This window comes from Corythoichthys intestinalis, chromosome 11 (genome assembly GCF_030265065.1).
Source record: "Corythoichthys intestinalis isolate RoL2023-P3 chromosome 11, ASM3026506v1, whole genome shotgun sequence".
Lineage (NCBI taxonomy): Eukaryota > Metazoa > Chordata > Actinopteri > Syngnathiformes > Syngnathidae > Corythoichthys > Corythoichthys intestinalis.
In genome coordinates, this window is record NC_080405.1 from 4002471 (window position 1) to 4018994 (window position 16524).

The 16524-nt window shown below is 40.4% G+C and overlaps 1 protein-coding gene across 3 annotated transcripts in view; it reads right to left on the reverse strand.

The window, feature by feature from the left end:
* Nucleotides 1-332: 332 nt before the first annotated feature.
* The window catches only part of uvssa (UV-stimulated scaffold protein A), a 95421-nt gene continuing 79229 nt past the window's right edge, over nt 333-16524 (reverse strand). For 2 of the 3 annotated variants that reach the window (XM_057849509.1, XM_057849508.1), the window contains 3 exons: nt 8295-8409; nt 4102-4279; nt 334-4020 (listed from right to left, as the gene is read on the reverse strand). In XM_057849509.1, the coding sequence (XP_057705492.1) occupies nt 3927-4020; nt 4102-4279; nt 8295-8409 (387 nt within the window). In that variant the 3' untranslated portion in view covers nt 334-3926. Of the gene's footprint in view, nt 4021-4101; nt 4280-8294; nt 8410-16524 lie in introns of all 3 variants that reach the window. The other variant, XM_057849510.1, reaches the window with a different exon arrangement.

Here is a 16524-nt window from a genome sequence, read left to right on the forward strand (position 1 = left end):
TCATTTTCCCTCCACAATGTCATGTAAATCGTTACACGAGTGCTGCCTTCATTGCTGCAGAGATTGAAGAGGTGGGGGGTCAGCTTGTTAGTGCGCAGACCATACGCCACACTTTACATCAAATTGGTTTCACCCCAGCAGGAAGCCTCTTCTGAAAACAGCACACAAGAAAGCCCGCAAACAGTTTGCTAAAGACATGTCAACAATGCACATGGATTACTGGAACCATATCCCATTGGTCTAATGCAGTGCTTCTCAATTATTTTCTGTTACGCCCCCCCAAGGAAGACGTAAATGTTTCGCGCCCCCCCCCCCCCCCAACTCTCTGCCACCACTGTAAATAGTATCATTCGTCTATATTACTATTATAAGTACGCCTCAGCCTAACATTGTGTCCTTTTTTTCTATTAAAGAAAAAAAGTAACATAGATCAACTTATAATAAAGTATAACTTTTTTAACATTGTGTTGCTTGTAACAGAAAAGACTTAACGTGCATCAATTTGCCTGAAGTTAAAAAAAAAAAAAAAAAAGTCACATCCAAACTGTAAAAATACACTCAAGGTACATTTTTGACCATTTGATACTGAAAAATAAAATGTAATAAAATCAGTAAATAATAACAAATTCAAATTGATTAGAAACATTTACTCTTCAGGACAACGTGCCAAAAAATTTGACCGAAAAACAACTGAATAGAAGGGGGGAAAAAAAGTCTTTGGACAAAAGGAAAGTTTTTATTTTCGCTGATTCACCACAGTGCTCACTGGTTTACTGATATAACACTGACAAAGCGGGACGATTGTGACAATTGGCAATATTCGGCACATTTTCGCTGAAAAACAATCAAGCGGCTTATCAATGAGATTGAGGTCGAATGTCTTTAAGTGGCGTCTTAACTGATTTGGCTTCTCCGCTATAATCATTTTTAGACTCAGTAAACAGTGGTCTTTCCTCATTTCCCACTATATTAAAAGTCAAAGGCAAACGGCCCGAAAAAAGCGCATTCTCGGCGGCCGAGGTAGAACCGTAGGTGAGGGCGGTGGTCGTGACGATCCCAAGCCGAAAACGGCACTTCTCGGCCGGACACGTGAGAATCGAAGAAGACAGTGGGTCGCTGCGTGAGTCCAGCTCTGCATGAGTCTCTTCCGTGTAGTGTTGTATCGGTCGCGAACGATTCGTTCTTTTTGAACGAATTGTTTTGGTGAACGAGACCGAACTAATCATCATCTGCACTGATTCGTTCTATGAAGGTGGTGCTTGTTCGCTGCGTGGGAGGGCGTTGAGCAAGCGGCAGCGTCTTCTGACATCGCACACGACCAATCAGACGCCAGCCTCATCGCGGGCAGGGGAGGGAGCGGAAACAGAATCAGGGCGTGTGGCCAATAAGCAGCCAGCGTGCAGGCAGGGGGGCAAGACTGAGTTTTGTCACTTCCCGTTCAGTGACTCGGTCCTCCGGTTCCTGACCTAGCTTGCTGCTAACTTGATTTTCCAGTAATGACTATGCGGTGAATGAATCAGAAAATGAAAGGAAATGACTTTGTCACATATTTGTTAACGTGGAGCCTATCAAATGCTGCTCAAACAGACAAAAACACCACACAAATCTAGCGAGCATTGTTTAGAGTAGTACTTTTCTCAACAAACTCGTGACTGCCTATGACGACATACTATCAAATTTACAGTAATTTAAAACACGGGTAGCTACGAGGCAAGCAAAAGCTGAAATGCGGTCGCGTGACGGCAGTGAAGCGGGCAGAGAACTGTCACTATATGGAGGCTTCATGGCAGCGATATTTACCTCATATGTGCACAGAAAAAAATATTTAGTATGATCACCATAATACTGATTTGCAATGAAACTGTAAATACATGTCAATTTTTCCCCGAGTGTTTTATTTTTTTTTTTCGTGTCAGCGTGTCGGGTGTTGGTTGGTTTAACAAATTATATCAATCCGTCCATCATGTGCTACTCAAGCGCCCAAAACAATGCACGCAGACACGGGAGATGTCGCAATATGTCTACATTTTTCTTAACAGACTAATGAGAGTAGAAAGGCGACATCGTAAAGAGCAAACAATTATTTCTCGTCAGCATTTGACGATCTGAGATGCGGGGACGACAGGGGAGCTGACCGGATTATTTTATTTATTAATACCAGTGCAAAAAAACAATATGATCACCATAATACTGATTTGCAATGAAACTGTATATACATGTAATTTTTTTCCGAGTGTTTTTTTTTTTTTTCTTCGTGTCAGGTGTTGGTTGGTTTGACAAATTATGTCAATCCGTCCATCATGTGCTACTCAAGCGCCCAAAAACAAAGCACGCGGACACGGGAGATGTCGCAATATGTCTACATTTTTCTTAACAGACTAATGAGAGTAGAAAGGCGACATCGTAAAGAGCAAACAATTATTTCTCGTCAGCATTTGACGATCTGAGATGCGGGGACGACAGGGGAGCTGACCGGATTATTTTATTTATTAATACCAGTGCAAAAATTCAACACGATCATCTTAATACTAAAAAACAAAAATACAACAGAGCGAGATGTAAATATGATGTGTTGGTCGTTCCATATTCAGAAATTAAACTTTCGATGTATTTTTATTTTCGTGACAGCAAACATGCTGTATATGTATGTGTGATCAAGAACCTGCTAAAGAAAGTCTGTGCGCCCCCGCCCCCTACTCCCCTCACAAAAGGAAAATGTTTAACCGTGTCCTAAATCGAAATGCAAGCACGAGCCATGACTTTGAGCCCATAGAACTAGGACAGACGACGCGGAAGTTCTCCCTCGCTTTTGCAGCAGCAGGAGGGAGACGAGGCTGTCTGTGAAAGCAGAATGATACCGCCCGTCACTCATTTCTGAAACTACGACGAGTGGTCAATGTGGAAGAGAGGGAGGGACCAAGCAATGTCACTTCCCGTTCAGTTATACTGCGAAGCGGTCTTTGGTGATTCGTTCGGCAACGTCACTTCCCGTTCAGTAACCGAACGATTCGTTTGGGCGGGGAGGGAGATGAGGGGGGCGAACGATTCGTTGAACGATTTGTTTGAACGAATCTTTTTACTGAACGAACCGGAATGGATTCGTTTGCTCAAGTGAACGACAAATCTCGTCACTACTTCCGTGTGCTCTTGCTTACTTCAAAAATACTGCACGCACTTTGAAAATGAGAGCGCCACTGCCACCCACGGAGTGGATGTGCAAGTACACTTTATTCTAGTACGGCAAAAAAAAATAAAAAAAATAAAAGCATGTTCCCCGAGGTCACTCGCGCCCCCCCTGGCATCGCTCTGCGCCCCCCTGGGGGGGCGCGCCCCACCATTTGAGAAGTACTGGTCTAATGAGACATGAGAAATGGTAACTGCCAGTTTTTTTTTTTTTTTTGCTTTTAGCCAAGAATCGAGGCTGTTTTACATAGATATCTATAAAGAATTAAGGGATTTAAGCATTTTTCCCAAAGATTTCAACGTAAAAAGCGCTTTGTGGTGATAAAGCGGCGCCATAGTGGCTTAAGGACCAGCAGCACATTCGACAGACTTACGTCAAATAAGTGCCGACTGCCCAGTTTGTTTACTTTTAACCAAGAATCGGGACTGTTTTACGTCCATATCTATAAAGAATTCAGGGATTTAGGCTTTTATTCACAAGAACTTTCAACGTATAACGCTTTGTTCGTGTTTCCACTCGGTCAGCTTTGGCGGAGATAGGCCCCCATTAAACAGCACCGCACCCCGTATCCTGTTAATATATTATGAAGTCTATGCACAAGAACACAAAAATTTCGAAATCAGTGAAATACAGGAATTCAATTAAGTGTGAATGTTGCCGTATTCTGAGCAAGAGGAAGAGTGATTATTATTATTTTTTTTTTTTTTTAAATTAAAATAATGTAGATGGTCAACTCCGAAGATCAGTTGAGCGCATAGTTAAACTGGTTTGAAAACTTTTCATGTTTTCTGTTGTCAGCTTTAGTCATCGCCTGGGCAACTCTTCGCATGGCACTCCTACAGGGACAAAAAGGAGAGGTTGACAATATGAGAAAAAATTCAATCTAATTCTTGTGGTGGGGTTGGAAAATAACCAACTTGTTGAATATCCGCTTCTCAAGCCGAGATCTTGCTGTGTTGTTGCTTTCATTCAAATTGGTGAGGTTGGGGTATTTCTTTTTCTTCTTTCTTTTACCCCGTTTGTCCATTCTGTCAGAGCCCAGGTTTTCTCCTGTTTGAATTTCAATGTCTCGAACCAGCTCTGCATCATGCCAGTCTGCAAAGTATAACAAAGATATGATAAAAAACAGACTGGAAATATAATATCTAAAGATTCTCACTTGTATTGATTTTCACCTTTTATTCTTTATCAACAGTGGTACTCCAAGATATGAAATGAATTTGTTGCGGAGTAGCTTTCGTATCACGATTTTTACGTTTACATTTCCTGCAAAATGGACCCAAAATGGTGCCATTCGTTTATGGTACGTTTGTGCTCATTTGTGCTGTAAAAATGTTCATTTGTGCTGCTATCGTTTTTGAGATACTAGACTCGAGTGATGACGTCAATCGCAGCACCTCCGTCGCAGCTGACGAAGCGTACCAACTCTCTCAATAACAGAGGGTGTCCCAACAACTAGCACAAATGTGCAAACCTAGCACAAACGAATGACATATTTTTCTATAAATTTGTGTCTGATAGGGAGCCAACTTCATGGAAGTCTCATCTGCTTATTAATACAAGACAGACAACGCACTAGTTACATTACTGTATTGCTACGAGCGGGAATTATCTATTACAGTACCGGCGTACAGTACAGTACAACTGTTCCGGCCCACTTTCACCCCAACTATAGGTGTAGTTATAATTAATTTGTTTTGCTATTTGTAATTGCTATTAGTAATTGTACCCGCTGTATTTATGAAGAATTTAGCGTAGGTTTTTGGGCTGTGGAACATATTAGTCAGATCGCAGGTGTTCAGGCAGCTCTTTTGACCGAGCCACGATGCACATCAGACAATGCTTCTTAACAATGACATTTCTTACTAGGTGTGTGTTTTATAGTAGGCAGGGCAGCTTTAAACCACTCATCAGTGATTAGGCACACACCTGACTTAAATTGTTTGGTAAAAATTTGTTTCAGTTGCTCCTTAGTCAGAGGGTTCACTATCTTATTGTTACTATCCTCATTAAAATATGAAAACCTATAAATGATATCACATTTGATGGTGATTTTATGCAGAAATGTGAGAAATTCCAAAAGGTTCAGATACTTTTTCATACCACTGTACTACTACTAGGCTACTACAAAGACAGCATTCTGGTTCACCTACGCCTTGTATGGAGAAAACACGCAAGCAGAACTAATTTGGACTGAAACAGCAGTTTTTGGATGGTAAACACTAAAAAATATCCTCAACACCCATTGCTGTGAGTGACTTTCGGCGCCCCTCATTACAACATTACATGAAGGCAGCATCAATTTGTCCATATAAAACATAGCAGGACCAAGGATGCAGGGTATGGAGAGGGGATACCGTCTCTTGCTCGCTGTTCCTTTCACTCTCGCCACGCAGGTGTTTTCTTCCTTCGTTGCGATATTACACTTAACGTTTTTGCGAGCTCACCCGTCATTGTCGATGTCTCGGTTTGTCTCGTTGTGAGTTAACAGAAGATGTCAACGCTTGGCTTCGTGTTAACTCGCCTTCAAGGTGCGCCACCATACTATCGTTTAACACTGCCAGACAGGATCGTGACTCTTGACTATTACGATTTTGGTTCGATACGCATATCGTTATTGCCTTACTAAATATTGTGGCCTTTGTGTGCAAGACTCCGAGCTCAAGAGGTGCTCCTCTCATGTTCTTATGTATTTGTGGATGTACTTTTGTGTGTAAGATTTGATTTTGTGTGGTGTGTAACACAGTATCTACAGCAGTGTGTAAGTTGACTTTCCCATTGAAGGATCATTATTTAAATATTATAGATTTAAAATTCAATTAAGCCCTCTTTTTTTAGGGCTAAAATGGTAATGAACTGAAAAACTGAACAGAACAAGACACCATGTGAGTTATTAGTTGTGTGTGGTCTGCACTTTATCCCCCAGCCCAGACATAAACTTCTAAAAACAAACACACAGACTCCATCTGGGATGACCGAAGAGTGTTGACAGAGAAACGCGCACCGCTGCAACATTGATACCAGATACGCAATGCTCATATTTATCCTTTGAAGTTTTTTCTCCCCCTCACATTTGTTGTCAATCTTCTTTTAGTTCATCTTCACAATATTCAATTACTTTTTAAATACTGAATTGTCAATATTTGTTATTTGTCAAACACAATCAGCTTATGTTACAAGAAGCAACGCAAATATGTCGAGATTCTAGATTTCTTTCATTTTCAAAATATTCAATTAAGAAATAGTGGCACATTTTGCAAATCCAATAAAATATTTTATATTTTAATTTACAATATATAGGTAATTTTCTGTGTATTTTTAACACAAGCAATAAATTAAACTGTATTACATTTTTTTGGTTTAAATTCAGTGGTTATATACACAAATGTTTTTGTCCAATATGTACAACCCCAATTCTAATAAAGTTGGAATGTTGTGTTAAATACAAACTGAATACAATGGTTTGCAAATCATGTTCAACCTATATTAATTTGGGTTAACAAGTATCAGGGTTAACACATGTATCAGCAAATCTCATTTAATGCTTTTTGATGCCATTTTTAGTGCCACTTTGAAACTAATTTAATGCCCATGCCCAACTGTAGAAAGTTTCATGCACACAAATTGAAGAAGAGTTGTCCAATAATGAGTTTTTTTAACAAATAACTGACATCCTGATATTGTCCAAGTCCAAAAATCCTTCACCTGTATCAAACCAATACCGATATGTGCGGTCATGGACTTAACATACTATGGCTGATAGCGTACCGCACACATGCTATTTTTAGACCGTACGTTGCCATCTTAACCCGGAAGTGGGTCAACATGGACATAGCCACACATACATGTTAATATGCTTGTATTCTACCAGTAATCGTTCAAAAAAGAACATGCTGATTAAACACTGCTGCTATGGAACTTGTAGAAACAACTTTAGACATCATGACATATTATGTTTTCTTCATACATTTCCCGAAGTCAAAAACTCGGGAGGAAAAAATGTGAAGCATGGATCAATTTGTGTGGACGTCAAAAGATCAGTTTAGCGCTAGCAAGGTGAAGCCATTCACCTGTATATGCAGTAAACATTTTGTTGGGGGCCATGGTCCTTCAGAGGACGAAGAAGTAAGCCATTTAGATATTTGCGATCGCTACACAAAAATAGCAATGTAAATTACCCTCAAGAACGGTCAGAGACATAAGACAAACAGAGGATATAATATTTAAGAAAGACAGGGCATATGGCGGTAAAGGATAGATTGTTGAAACAGGAGAATGTCATTGTCAGTTGCGTAAGGCAATGCACATAAGAAAAAGTTGTCAATAAAAAAGCTAACTCTGGAACAGGTCAGCTCATTTTTAGCCCTCGACACTCAAGCCATCTCTTTAACTGAACATTTGTATGTTCTTCCACATCTTTACCAGTGAATTTGGGACCAGGGACATGATTTTCGGACAGAATTGGTAGGTTTAGCTCAGTGAACATCTCGTTCGTACACTATTTCCATGCATTTACTATTAGGGACAAACCGGAGGTTGACCCGCTTAGCAACAATTGCTAACGTCATGAAAATCAATGAGCAAAAGTGACGTGTTGCTTGCGGTACGCCATTGTGATGCCCCACTCGATGATTTAACAATGTTAAACGGACAACTTCAAGGTTTTCTAATAAGCATTCTGTGAAAAATAAGAGAACAATTTCAACTGAAGTTATGGGGAAAAAGTGCCTTGTTGCACCACTATACTAGTATTTGTTGTTGATATCAAAGTACTGAAAACATCAGTTTTTTTAGATCAACTGCAAGTGCAAAGTGCCAATAAGTTGGGATTTACCGAAAGCAAAATTCTTGGCCAAACTGAAAACTGGAAACGCCTGGGCGAAAACAGGCTGAAAAATACATATGTATATAATTCATTTTTTTATTTCAATATTTTCCGATTACTGGCCTTTGCCTAGGCACTGGTTCTACAACCCTGAAGGCTCGAGAAATTTAGTATGAAAGTGCCACTTCTGAAACCCCATAGGTGGCGCTTGTAGGATTTTTCTGAAATGGGCCAGTTTCACGGTTTTGGTTTCGATATGCGTATCGTTACAGGCTTAGTACTTACCATGTTTCTTTGTTCCTTCTTTGTTCCTTCTATCCTGTTCTTCTCTCTGACGGTCCTCCTGGCTGCATGGCCTACCCGCCTGATCTCGCGGGACAATCCGCCCATGGAAAGGGCACTAAACAACACAGTATATAGAGTGACAAATTGAAAAACTTAGCAGTATAAACACTCACTCCAGCTACTTGACTTTCTTTAAATAAACGTCATTCAACATTCTGTATATCTCACCCTCCACACATCTTACTTTAAAAACTATGACAAAGCTGCCTCTGTCATTGACATTTGACCTCCATTAACAGATCAACCGCTGTTTTTGTCCGTTTTTCTTTTCTTTTTGGCATCTGGTTTGTTTTGTGTGTTGATGACATGCCAAGGGTTTTACATGCCGTATGTAACCGGTCTGAAACCGCGCTGGTGACATGATCTGTCCCCCTCGTCCGGGTCACCCGTTACATATAAAAACTAAAGTGCAACTGTTTGGCCGTGATGAACAACGTTACTTCATGAGAAAAGAAGGGGAAGCTTGTAGACCTTAGAACACTATACAAGCTTTGAAGCATGAAGGTGGCAGTATCCTGACGTGGAGATTTTTTGCCACAGCAGGAACTGGGGCTCTTCATAAAATAGACGGCCTTATGAAGGAAGAACATTACATGGGGATATTTAGGCAACATCTCAAGACATCCGCCGGGAAATGGGTGTAGTGCTGCAACGATTAATCAGTGAGCTTGAGTAATTCAATTAGGAAAAAAAGCTTTGAATCAAATTTTGCTGCTTCGAGGATTCGTTTAATTGGAGTAGTGTTGTAATGGTTTGTTTTGAAAGTGTTTGCATATAGTTTTATTCATTTGGGTGGATACACTGACTCTCTAGTGGCAACAGTGAATATGACATGACCTAACTCTAACTCATCTAACATGGCTGAATCCAGCTCCTCCCTGTTAAGACCAGCATAAGGTTGTCATTTTTTGTTTGTGCTAATATGATTGTTTATGCATTTGTTATTTAGTTTAGAGGTATGTTTAGCAGTTTTTTGTGGGAATGTTTTTCTATGATTTGTTAAGAGCATTGTAATAAAAACGTTAGCATTTTATAGTATTTAAGCTAGACTTTTGCTGTGCAAGTTAGCCAATTGTTCATTTGTTGTACTTTGATCCTCATTTATTTATTTTTTTATACCATTTGAGGCAGTTTGAAGCGTTTCAGGTAGTTTAATCGTTGCTCTTGTGAAATGAAAGTGCAGTTCTGGATAACTGGAAAAGAACAATTTGGAATTTTATTTTGTTGTCGCATTTAATTCTCTTTTGAAAGTGCAATCTTAGCAAGCCTTTTTTTTACATCGGCTAAAATTTATTTATTCTGCAATGTATTAAATGTGATCCGATGACTCAATTTTTCGAACTAACTATTTGATAGATTCATCAATTACTTCAATAATCGATAGCTGCAGCCCTACTTGGATGCAAATGGGTTTTCCAAATAGACAATGAATCTCAGCAGGATATATTGTTTCAACATTGCCATCGCGATGTGCACATGTGCAATATTCCTATCACAGGACGTGAGATTGTTGTTTTTTTTTCTGTTTGTTTGTGTCACACATCTGCGCGATTAAGGTATATGAAAACTGCCCAAGTACTGTATGTTTTAGTGTGTTTTAGGATGTGTGGAGCAGCTGCGCTTTAATTTTTTTGTTTAAAATGTGTTTCATATTTTTGCTGCTGTTGAAGTTTGAAATACAGTGTTAAATAAAGTGTCAAAGACATTGCCTCCAAGATACCTTTTGGACAGGAATCTTCATCATTTACAGATGACCCCCCCTTAATTAGGGCCCGAGCACTAGGCGTGCGAAGGCCCTATTGTTTGGCAAAGGATTATTATTATTAGGGCCCGAGCACTAGACGTGCGAAGGCCCTATTGTTTTGCAAAGGATTATTATTATTAGGGCCTGAGCACTAAGTGTGCGAAGGCCCCATTGTTTTGCAAAGGATTTTTTTTTTTTTTTTTTTTTTTCAGGGCAAATGAAAACAGCCAATTTGGAGGCCTGAACATGCACGAAAAGTCACCAAAATTTGCACATAGGTGCGGAAAATTGTAAATTTCGATAATTTTGCAACGTTGCAAAAAAATATAACAAAATGGCTCAGTGGCGCCCCCTTGAAATTTTAAAATTGGCCTATAACATTAGGGTCTGTCAGCGTAGAGCAATGAAATTTGGGGGGTCTATACCTTGTCCAAATCCGCTCCAAAAAAGCATTTACACCCATATTCCAAACCCAACAGGAAATCGGTTATTTTGGATCAAATATGAAATTTTTATCGATTTACAGGGTGCACATTTGAGACTTTTTCGCCGAGGGAGTTAGTTGGATCATCTTCAAAATTGGTGAGACTGTTCAGGAGACATATGAAATCTTAAGTTTTGAAAATGGTGCGTTTTCATTCACGGGTCTGACCTGGGCGTGGTGCCAAAGTCGGCCATTTTTTCGGCAAAACTACAAATTCAGTAAATGACTAATAGTTCCTTGACACAACGTTCAATCTTTTTCATATTTGGCATGTATGTGTGGTATCCCACCCTTAACACGAGTGCATTGAAATATTACCCATTAGGCCTAGCGCCCCCTAGTGAGAACAGGAAATGCCTTTTTTTACGAGACAGTTTCCTCCTCCAAGGGAAAAAAAATCTGTTGACCTCAAACCTGCATCAGGGGAGCCTTAAGACCTGTGTTCAGGTGCCTGATGAAAAATATTGAGGTTTCGTTGAGGCGGAGGGGTCCAAACAGGAAAGTGAAAATGACCGTCAACAATTTCTCACGCAAAAAACTTTGAACAGTCATAACTCAGCAGATATACAACATATCTGCACGAAACTTCCCGTGCTTGTTGAGAGTCATACCCTGAATGGTCTTGTAGGGGTCATTTGCATCAATTCTACAGTGCCAACTAGTGGCGACAGAAAGGAGTTTTAAAAAAGGCCTTTGCTATTGGGTTTTTTCAACGTAGAGCAATGAAATTTGGGGAGTCCATACCTTATGCAAAACTGCTCCAAAAAGTCTCTTGCACCCATTTTCCAAATCCAACAGAAAATCGGGTATTTTGGATCGAATGTGAAATTTTTATCGGTTCACAGTAGGAGTTTACATTTGGAGGCCTGAACATACACGAAAACTCACCCAATTTTGCACATACATGCGGCTTTGCGTGTATTTCGATAATCTTGCGACGTTACAAAAAAATGTAACAAAAGGGCTCAGTGGCGCCCCCTTGAATTTTTCAAAAAGGCATTTCCTATTAGGTTTTTTTAACGTAGAGAAATGAAATTTGGGGAGTCGATACCTTGTGCAAAACTGCTCCAAAAAGTCTCTTGAACCCATATTCCAAACCCAACAGGAAATTGGGTATTTTGATCGAATGTGAAATTTTTATCAATTAACAGGGTGTAGTGACGAGATTTGTCGTTCACTTGAGTAAACGAATCCATTCCGGTTCGTTCAGTAAAAAGATTCGTTCAAACAAATCGTTCAACGAATCGTTCGCCCCCCTCATCTCCCTCCCCGCCCAAACGAATCGTTCGGTTACTGAACGGGAAGTGACGTTGCCGAACGAATCACCAAAGACCGCTTCGCAGTATAACTGAACGGGAAGTGACATTGCTTGGTCCCTCCCTCTCTTCCACATTGACCACTCGTCGTAGTTTCAGAAATGAGTGACAGGCGGTATCATTCTGCTTTCACAGACAGCCTCGTCTCCCTCCTGCTGCTGCAAAAGCGAGGGAGAACTTCCGCGTCGTCTGTCCTAGTTCTATGGGCTCAAAGTCATGGCTCGTGCTTGCATTTCGATTTAGGACACGGTTAAACATTTTCCTTTTGTGAGGGGAGTAGGGGGCGGGGGCGCACGGACTTTCTTTAGCAGGTTCTTGATCACACATACATATACAGCATGTTTGCTGTCACGAAAATAAAAATACATCGAAAATTTAATTTCTGAATACGGAACGACCAACACATCATATTTACATCTCGCTCTGTTGTATTTTTGTTTTTTAGTATTAAGATGATCGTGTTGAATTTTTGCACTGGTATTAATAAATAAAATAATCCGGTCAGCTCCCCTGTCGTCCCCGCATCTCAGATCGTCAAATGCTGACGAGAAATAATTGTTTGCTCTTTACGATGTCGCCTTTCTACTCTCATTAGTCTGTTAAGAAAAATGTAGACATATTGCGACATCTCCCGTGTCCGCGTGCTTTGTTTTTGGGCGCTTGAGTAGCACATGATGGACGGATTGACATAATTTGTCAAACCAACCAACACCTGACACGAAAAAAAAAAAAAAAACACTCGGAAAAAAATTACATGTATATACAGTTTCATTGCAAATCAGTATTATGGTGATCATATTGTTTTTTTGCACTGGTATTAATAAATAAAATAATCCGGTCAGCTCCCCTGTCGTCCCCGCATCTCAGATCGTCAAATGCTGACGAGAAATAATTGTTAGCTCTTTACGATGTCGCCTTTCTACTCTCATTAGTCTGTTAAGAAAAATGTAGACATATTGCGACATCTCCCGTGTCTGCGTGCATTGTTTTGGGCGCTTGAGTAGCACATGATGGACGGATTGACATAATTTGTCAAACCAACCAACACCCGACACGCTGACACGAAAAAAAAAAATAAAACACTCGGGAAAAAATTGACATGTATATACAGTTTCATTGCAAATCAGTATTATGGTGATCATACTAAATATTTTTTTCTGTGCACATATGAGGTAAATATCGCTGCCATGAAGCCTCCATATAGTGACAGTTCTCTGCCCGCTTCACTGCCGTCACGCGACCGCAGCTCAGCTTTTGCTTGCCTCGTAGCTACCCGTGTTTTAAATTACTGTAAATTTGATAGTATGTCGTCATAGGCAGTCACGAGTTTGTTGGTAAAAGTACTACTCTAAACAATGCTCGCTAGATTTGTGTGGTGTTTTTGTCTGTTTGAGCAGCATTTGATAGGCTCCACGTTAACAAATATGTGACAAAGTCATTTCCTTTCATTTTCTGATTCGTTCACCGCATAGTCATTACTGGAAAATCAAGTTAGCAGCAAGCTAGGTCAGGAACCGGAGGACCGAGTCACTGAACGGGAAGTGACAAAACTGTCTTGCCCCCCTGCCTGCACGCTGGCTGCTTATTGGCCACACGTGGACGTGAGTGACAAACGCCCTGATTCTGTTTCCGCTCCCTCCCCTGCCCGCGATGAGGCTGGCGTCTGATTGGTCGTGTGCGATGTCAGAAGACGCTGCCGCTTGCTCAACGCCCTCCCACGCAGCGAACAAGCACCACCTTCATAGAACGAATCAGTGCAGATGATGATTAGTTCGGTCTCGTTCACCAAAACAATTCGTTCAAAAAGAACGAATCGTTCGCGACCGATACAACACTAACAGGGTGCACATTTGAGACCTTGTAACAGAGGGAGTTAGTTGGATCATCTTCAAAATTGGTGAGACGATTCAGGAGACATAAGAGATCTAAAATTTTCAAAATGGTATGTTTTTATTGACATGTCTGACCTGGGCGTGGACCTAAGTCGGCAATTTTTTCGGCAAAATGACAAATTCAGTAAAAGACTAATAGCTCCTTGACACAACGTTCAATCTTTTTCATATCTGGCATGTATGTGCGGGATCCCACCCTTAAAAAGAGTGCATTGAAAAATGACCCATTAGGCCAAGCGCCCCCTATTGGGAACAGGAAATGCCTTTTTTTTTTTTTTTTTTTTTTTTAAAAACCTGTCCTGTTCAGCTGTTTGACACAGAGAATGGAAGTCTAAGTGCCCGGATTCTGAACAGTTTTAATGTTTCACATGGAGAGTCTGACATACTCCCATTGTGATCATTCAAAATACCTTTTTATTATGACAAAGCAGCGAACAGGAAGGGATTATGGGGGGACAGAAGAAAAGAAATACAAGAGAAGAAAGAAAAGAAACACATACACAAACAACAACAAGAAATACATTGAACATCTAAACTAGTTACTAATATGCTGGTGCTCTTGTCAGCGAGATGTATTTCCGGTTTACACCATGTGGGGGCCAATTGGCCAGTGAAAGAGGAGAATGGGGGTGGAAATGCCTTTTTTTTACTAAACAGGCTCCCCCTCCAAGGAAAAAAAAATATATTCACCTGAAACCTGCATCAGGGGAGCCATAAGACATGTGTTCAGGTGCCTAATGAAAAATACTGAGGTTTGGTTGAAGCAGAAGAGTCCAACAGGAGAAGTGAAAATGACTGAAGCCATTTCGTCTCACCACAAGTTTTGAACAGTCATAACTTCTAGAACATATCTGCGCCAAACAGCTCGTGTTTGTTGAGTCATACTCTGCATCAACCCTACAGCGCCAACTAGTGGCAATAGAAAGTCACTCATTTTTCTAATATATGTCCAGTTCTTTTCAGGTTGGTCATTATAGTTTCAAGACCTTTTGAAATATTTATTTTACGGCCCATGTCCACGTCTCTGTCTGTTGCCATGACGACCCTTTATTCGCTCCTTTTTTGTAGTACTCTGTCCAATAGGGGTTTTTATCTCTTAGGTGTGTGAATGTAAAGAGGCAACGTTCAAGCATGTTAGGTTCTAATGAGATGATTAGGAAGGATGATCTGCCACCACCCTGACCTGCTCACTGTCCGAGTTGCGTGACGTCCAAGTTGCGCTAGATTGGGAGGGCCCGTTCAGTCCTGCTTGCAGGCCTAGTTATTATTATTAGGGCCCGAGCACTAAGCGTGCGAAGGCCCTATTGTTTTGCAAAGGATTATTTTTGTATTTTTTATTTTATTTTATTATTTTTTTCAGGGCAAATGAAAACGGCCAATTTGGAGGCCTGAACATGCACGAAAAGTCACCAAAATTTGCACATACGTCCGGAAAATTGTAAATTTCGATAATTTTGCAACGTTGCAAAAAAATATAACAAAATGGCTCAGTGGCGCCCCCTTGAAATTTTAAAATTGGCCTATAACATTTGGGTCTGTCAGCGTAGAGCAATGAAATTTAGGGGGTCTATACCTTGTCCAAAACCGCTCCAAAAAAGCATTTACACGCATATTCCAAACCCAACAGGAAATCGGTTATTTTGGATCAAATATGAAATTTTTATCGATTTACAGGGTGCACATTTGGTTCCTCCTCCAAGGGAAAAAAATCTGTTGACCTCAAACCTGCATCAGGGGAGCCTTAAGACCTGTGTTCAGGTGCCTGATGAAAAATATTGAGCTTTCGTTGAGGCGGAGGGGTCCAAACAGGAAAGTGAAAATGAACGTCAACAATTTGTCACGCAAAAAACTTTGAACAGTCATAACTCGGCAGATATACAACATATCTGCGCCAAACTTCCCGTGTTTGTTGAGAGTCATACCCTGAAGGTTCTTGTAGGGGTCATTTGCATCAACTCTACAGTGCCAACTAGTGGCGACAGAAAGAAGTTTTAAAAAAGGCCTTTCCTATTGGGTTTTTTCAACATAGAGCAAGGAAATTTGGGGAGTAGATACCTTATCCAAACTGCTCCAAAAAGTCTCTTGCACCCGTATTCCAAATCCAACAGGAAATCGGGTATTTTGGATCGAATGTGAAATTTTCATGGGTTCACAGTAGGGGTTTACATTTGGAGGCTTGAATATGCACAAAAACTCGTAAAAATTTGCACATACATGCGGCTTTGGATAACATTCGATAATCTTGCAATGTTACGTAAAAATGTAACAAAATGCCTCAGTGGCGCCCCCTTGAATTTTTCAAAACGGCGCTTCCTATTAGGTTTTTTTAACATAGAGTGATGAAATTTGGGGAGTCGATACCTTGTGCAAAACTGCTCCAAAAAGTCTCTTGCACCCGTATTCCAAATCCAACAGGAAATCGGGTATTTTGGATCGAATGTGAAATATTTATCGGTTCACAGTAGGAGTTTACATTTGGAGGCTTGAACATGCACGAAAACTCACAAAAATTTGGACATACATGTGGCTTTGCATAACGTTCAATATTCTTGCAACGTTACGAAAACATGCAACAAAATGGCTCAGTGGCGCCCCCTTGAAATTTTCAAAAAGGCCTCTCCATTTAGGTTTTTTCAACTTAGAGGGATGAAATTCGGAGAGTCGATACCTTGTACAAAACTGCTCCAAAAAGTCTCTTGCATGCGTATTCCAAACCCAACAGGAAATCGGGTAT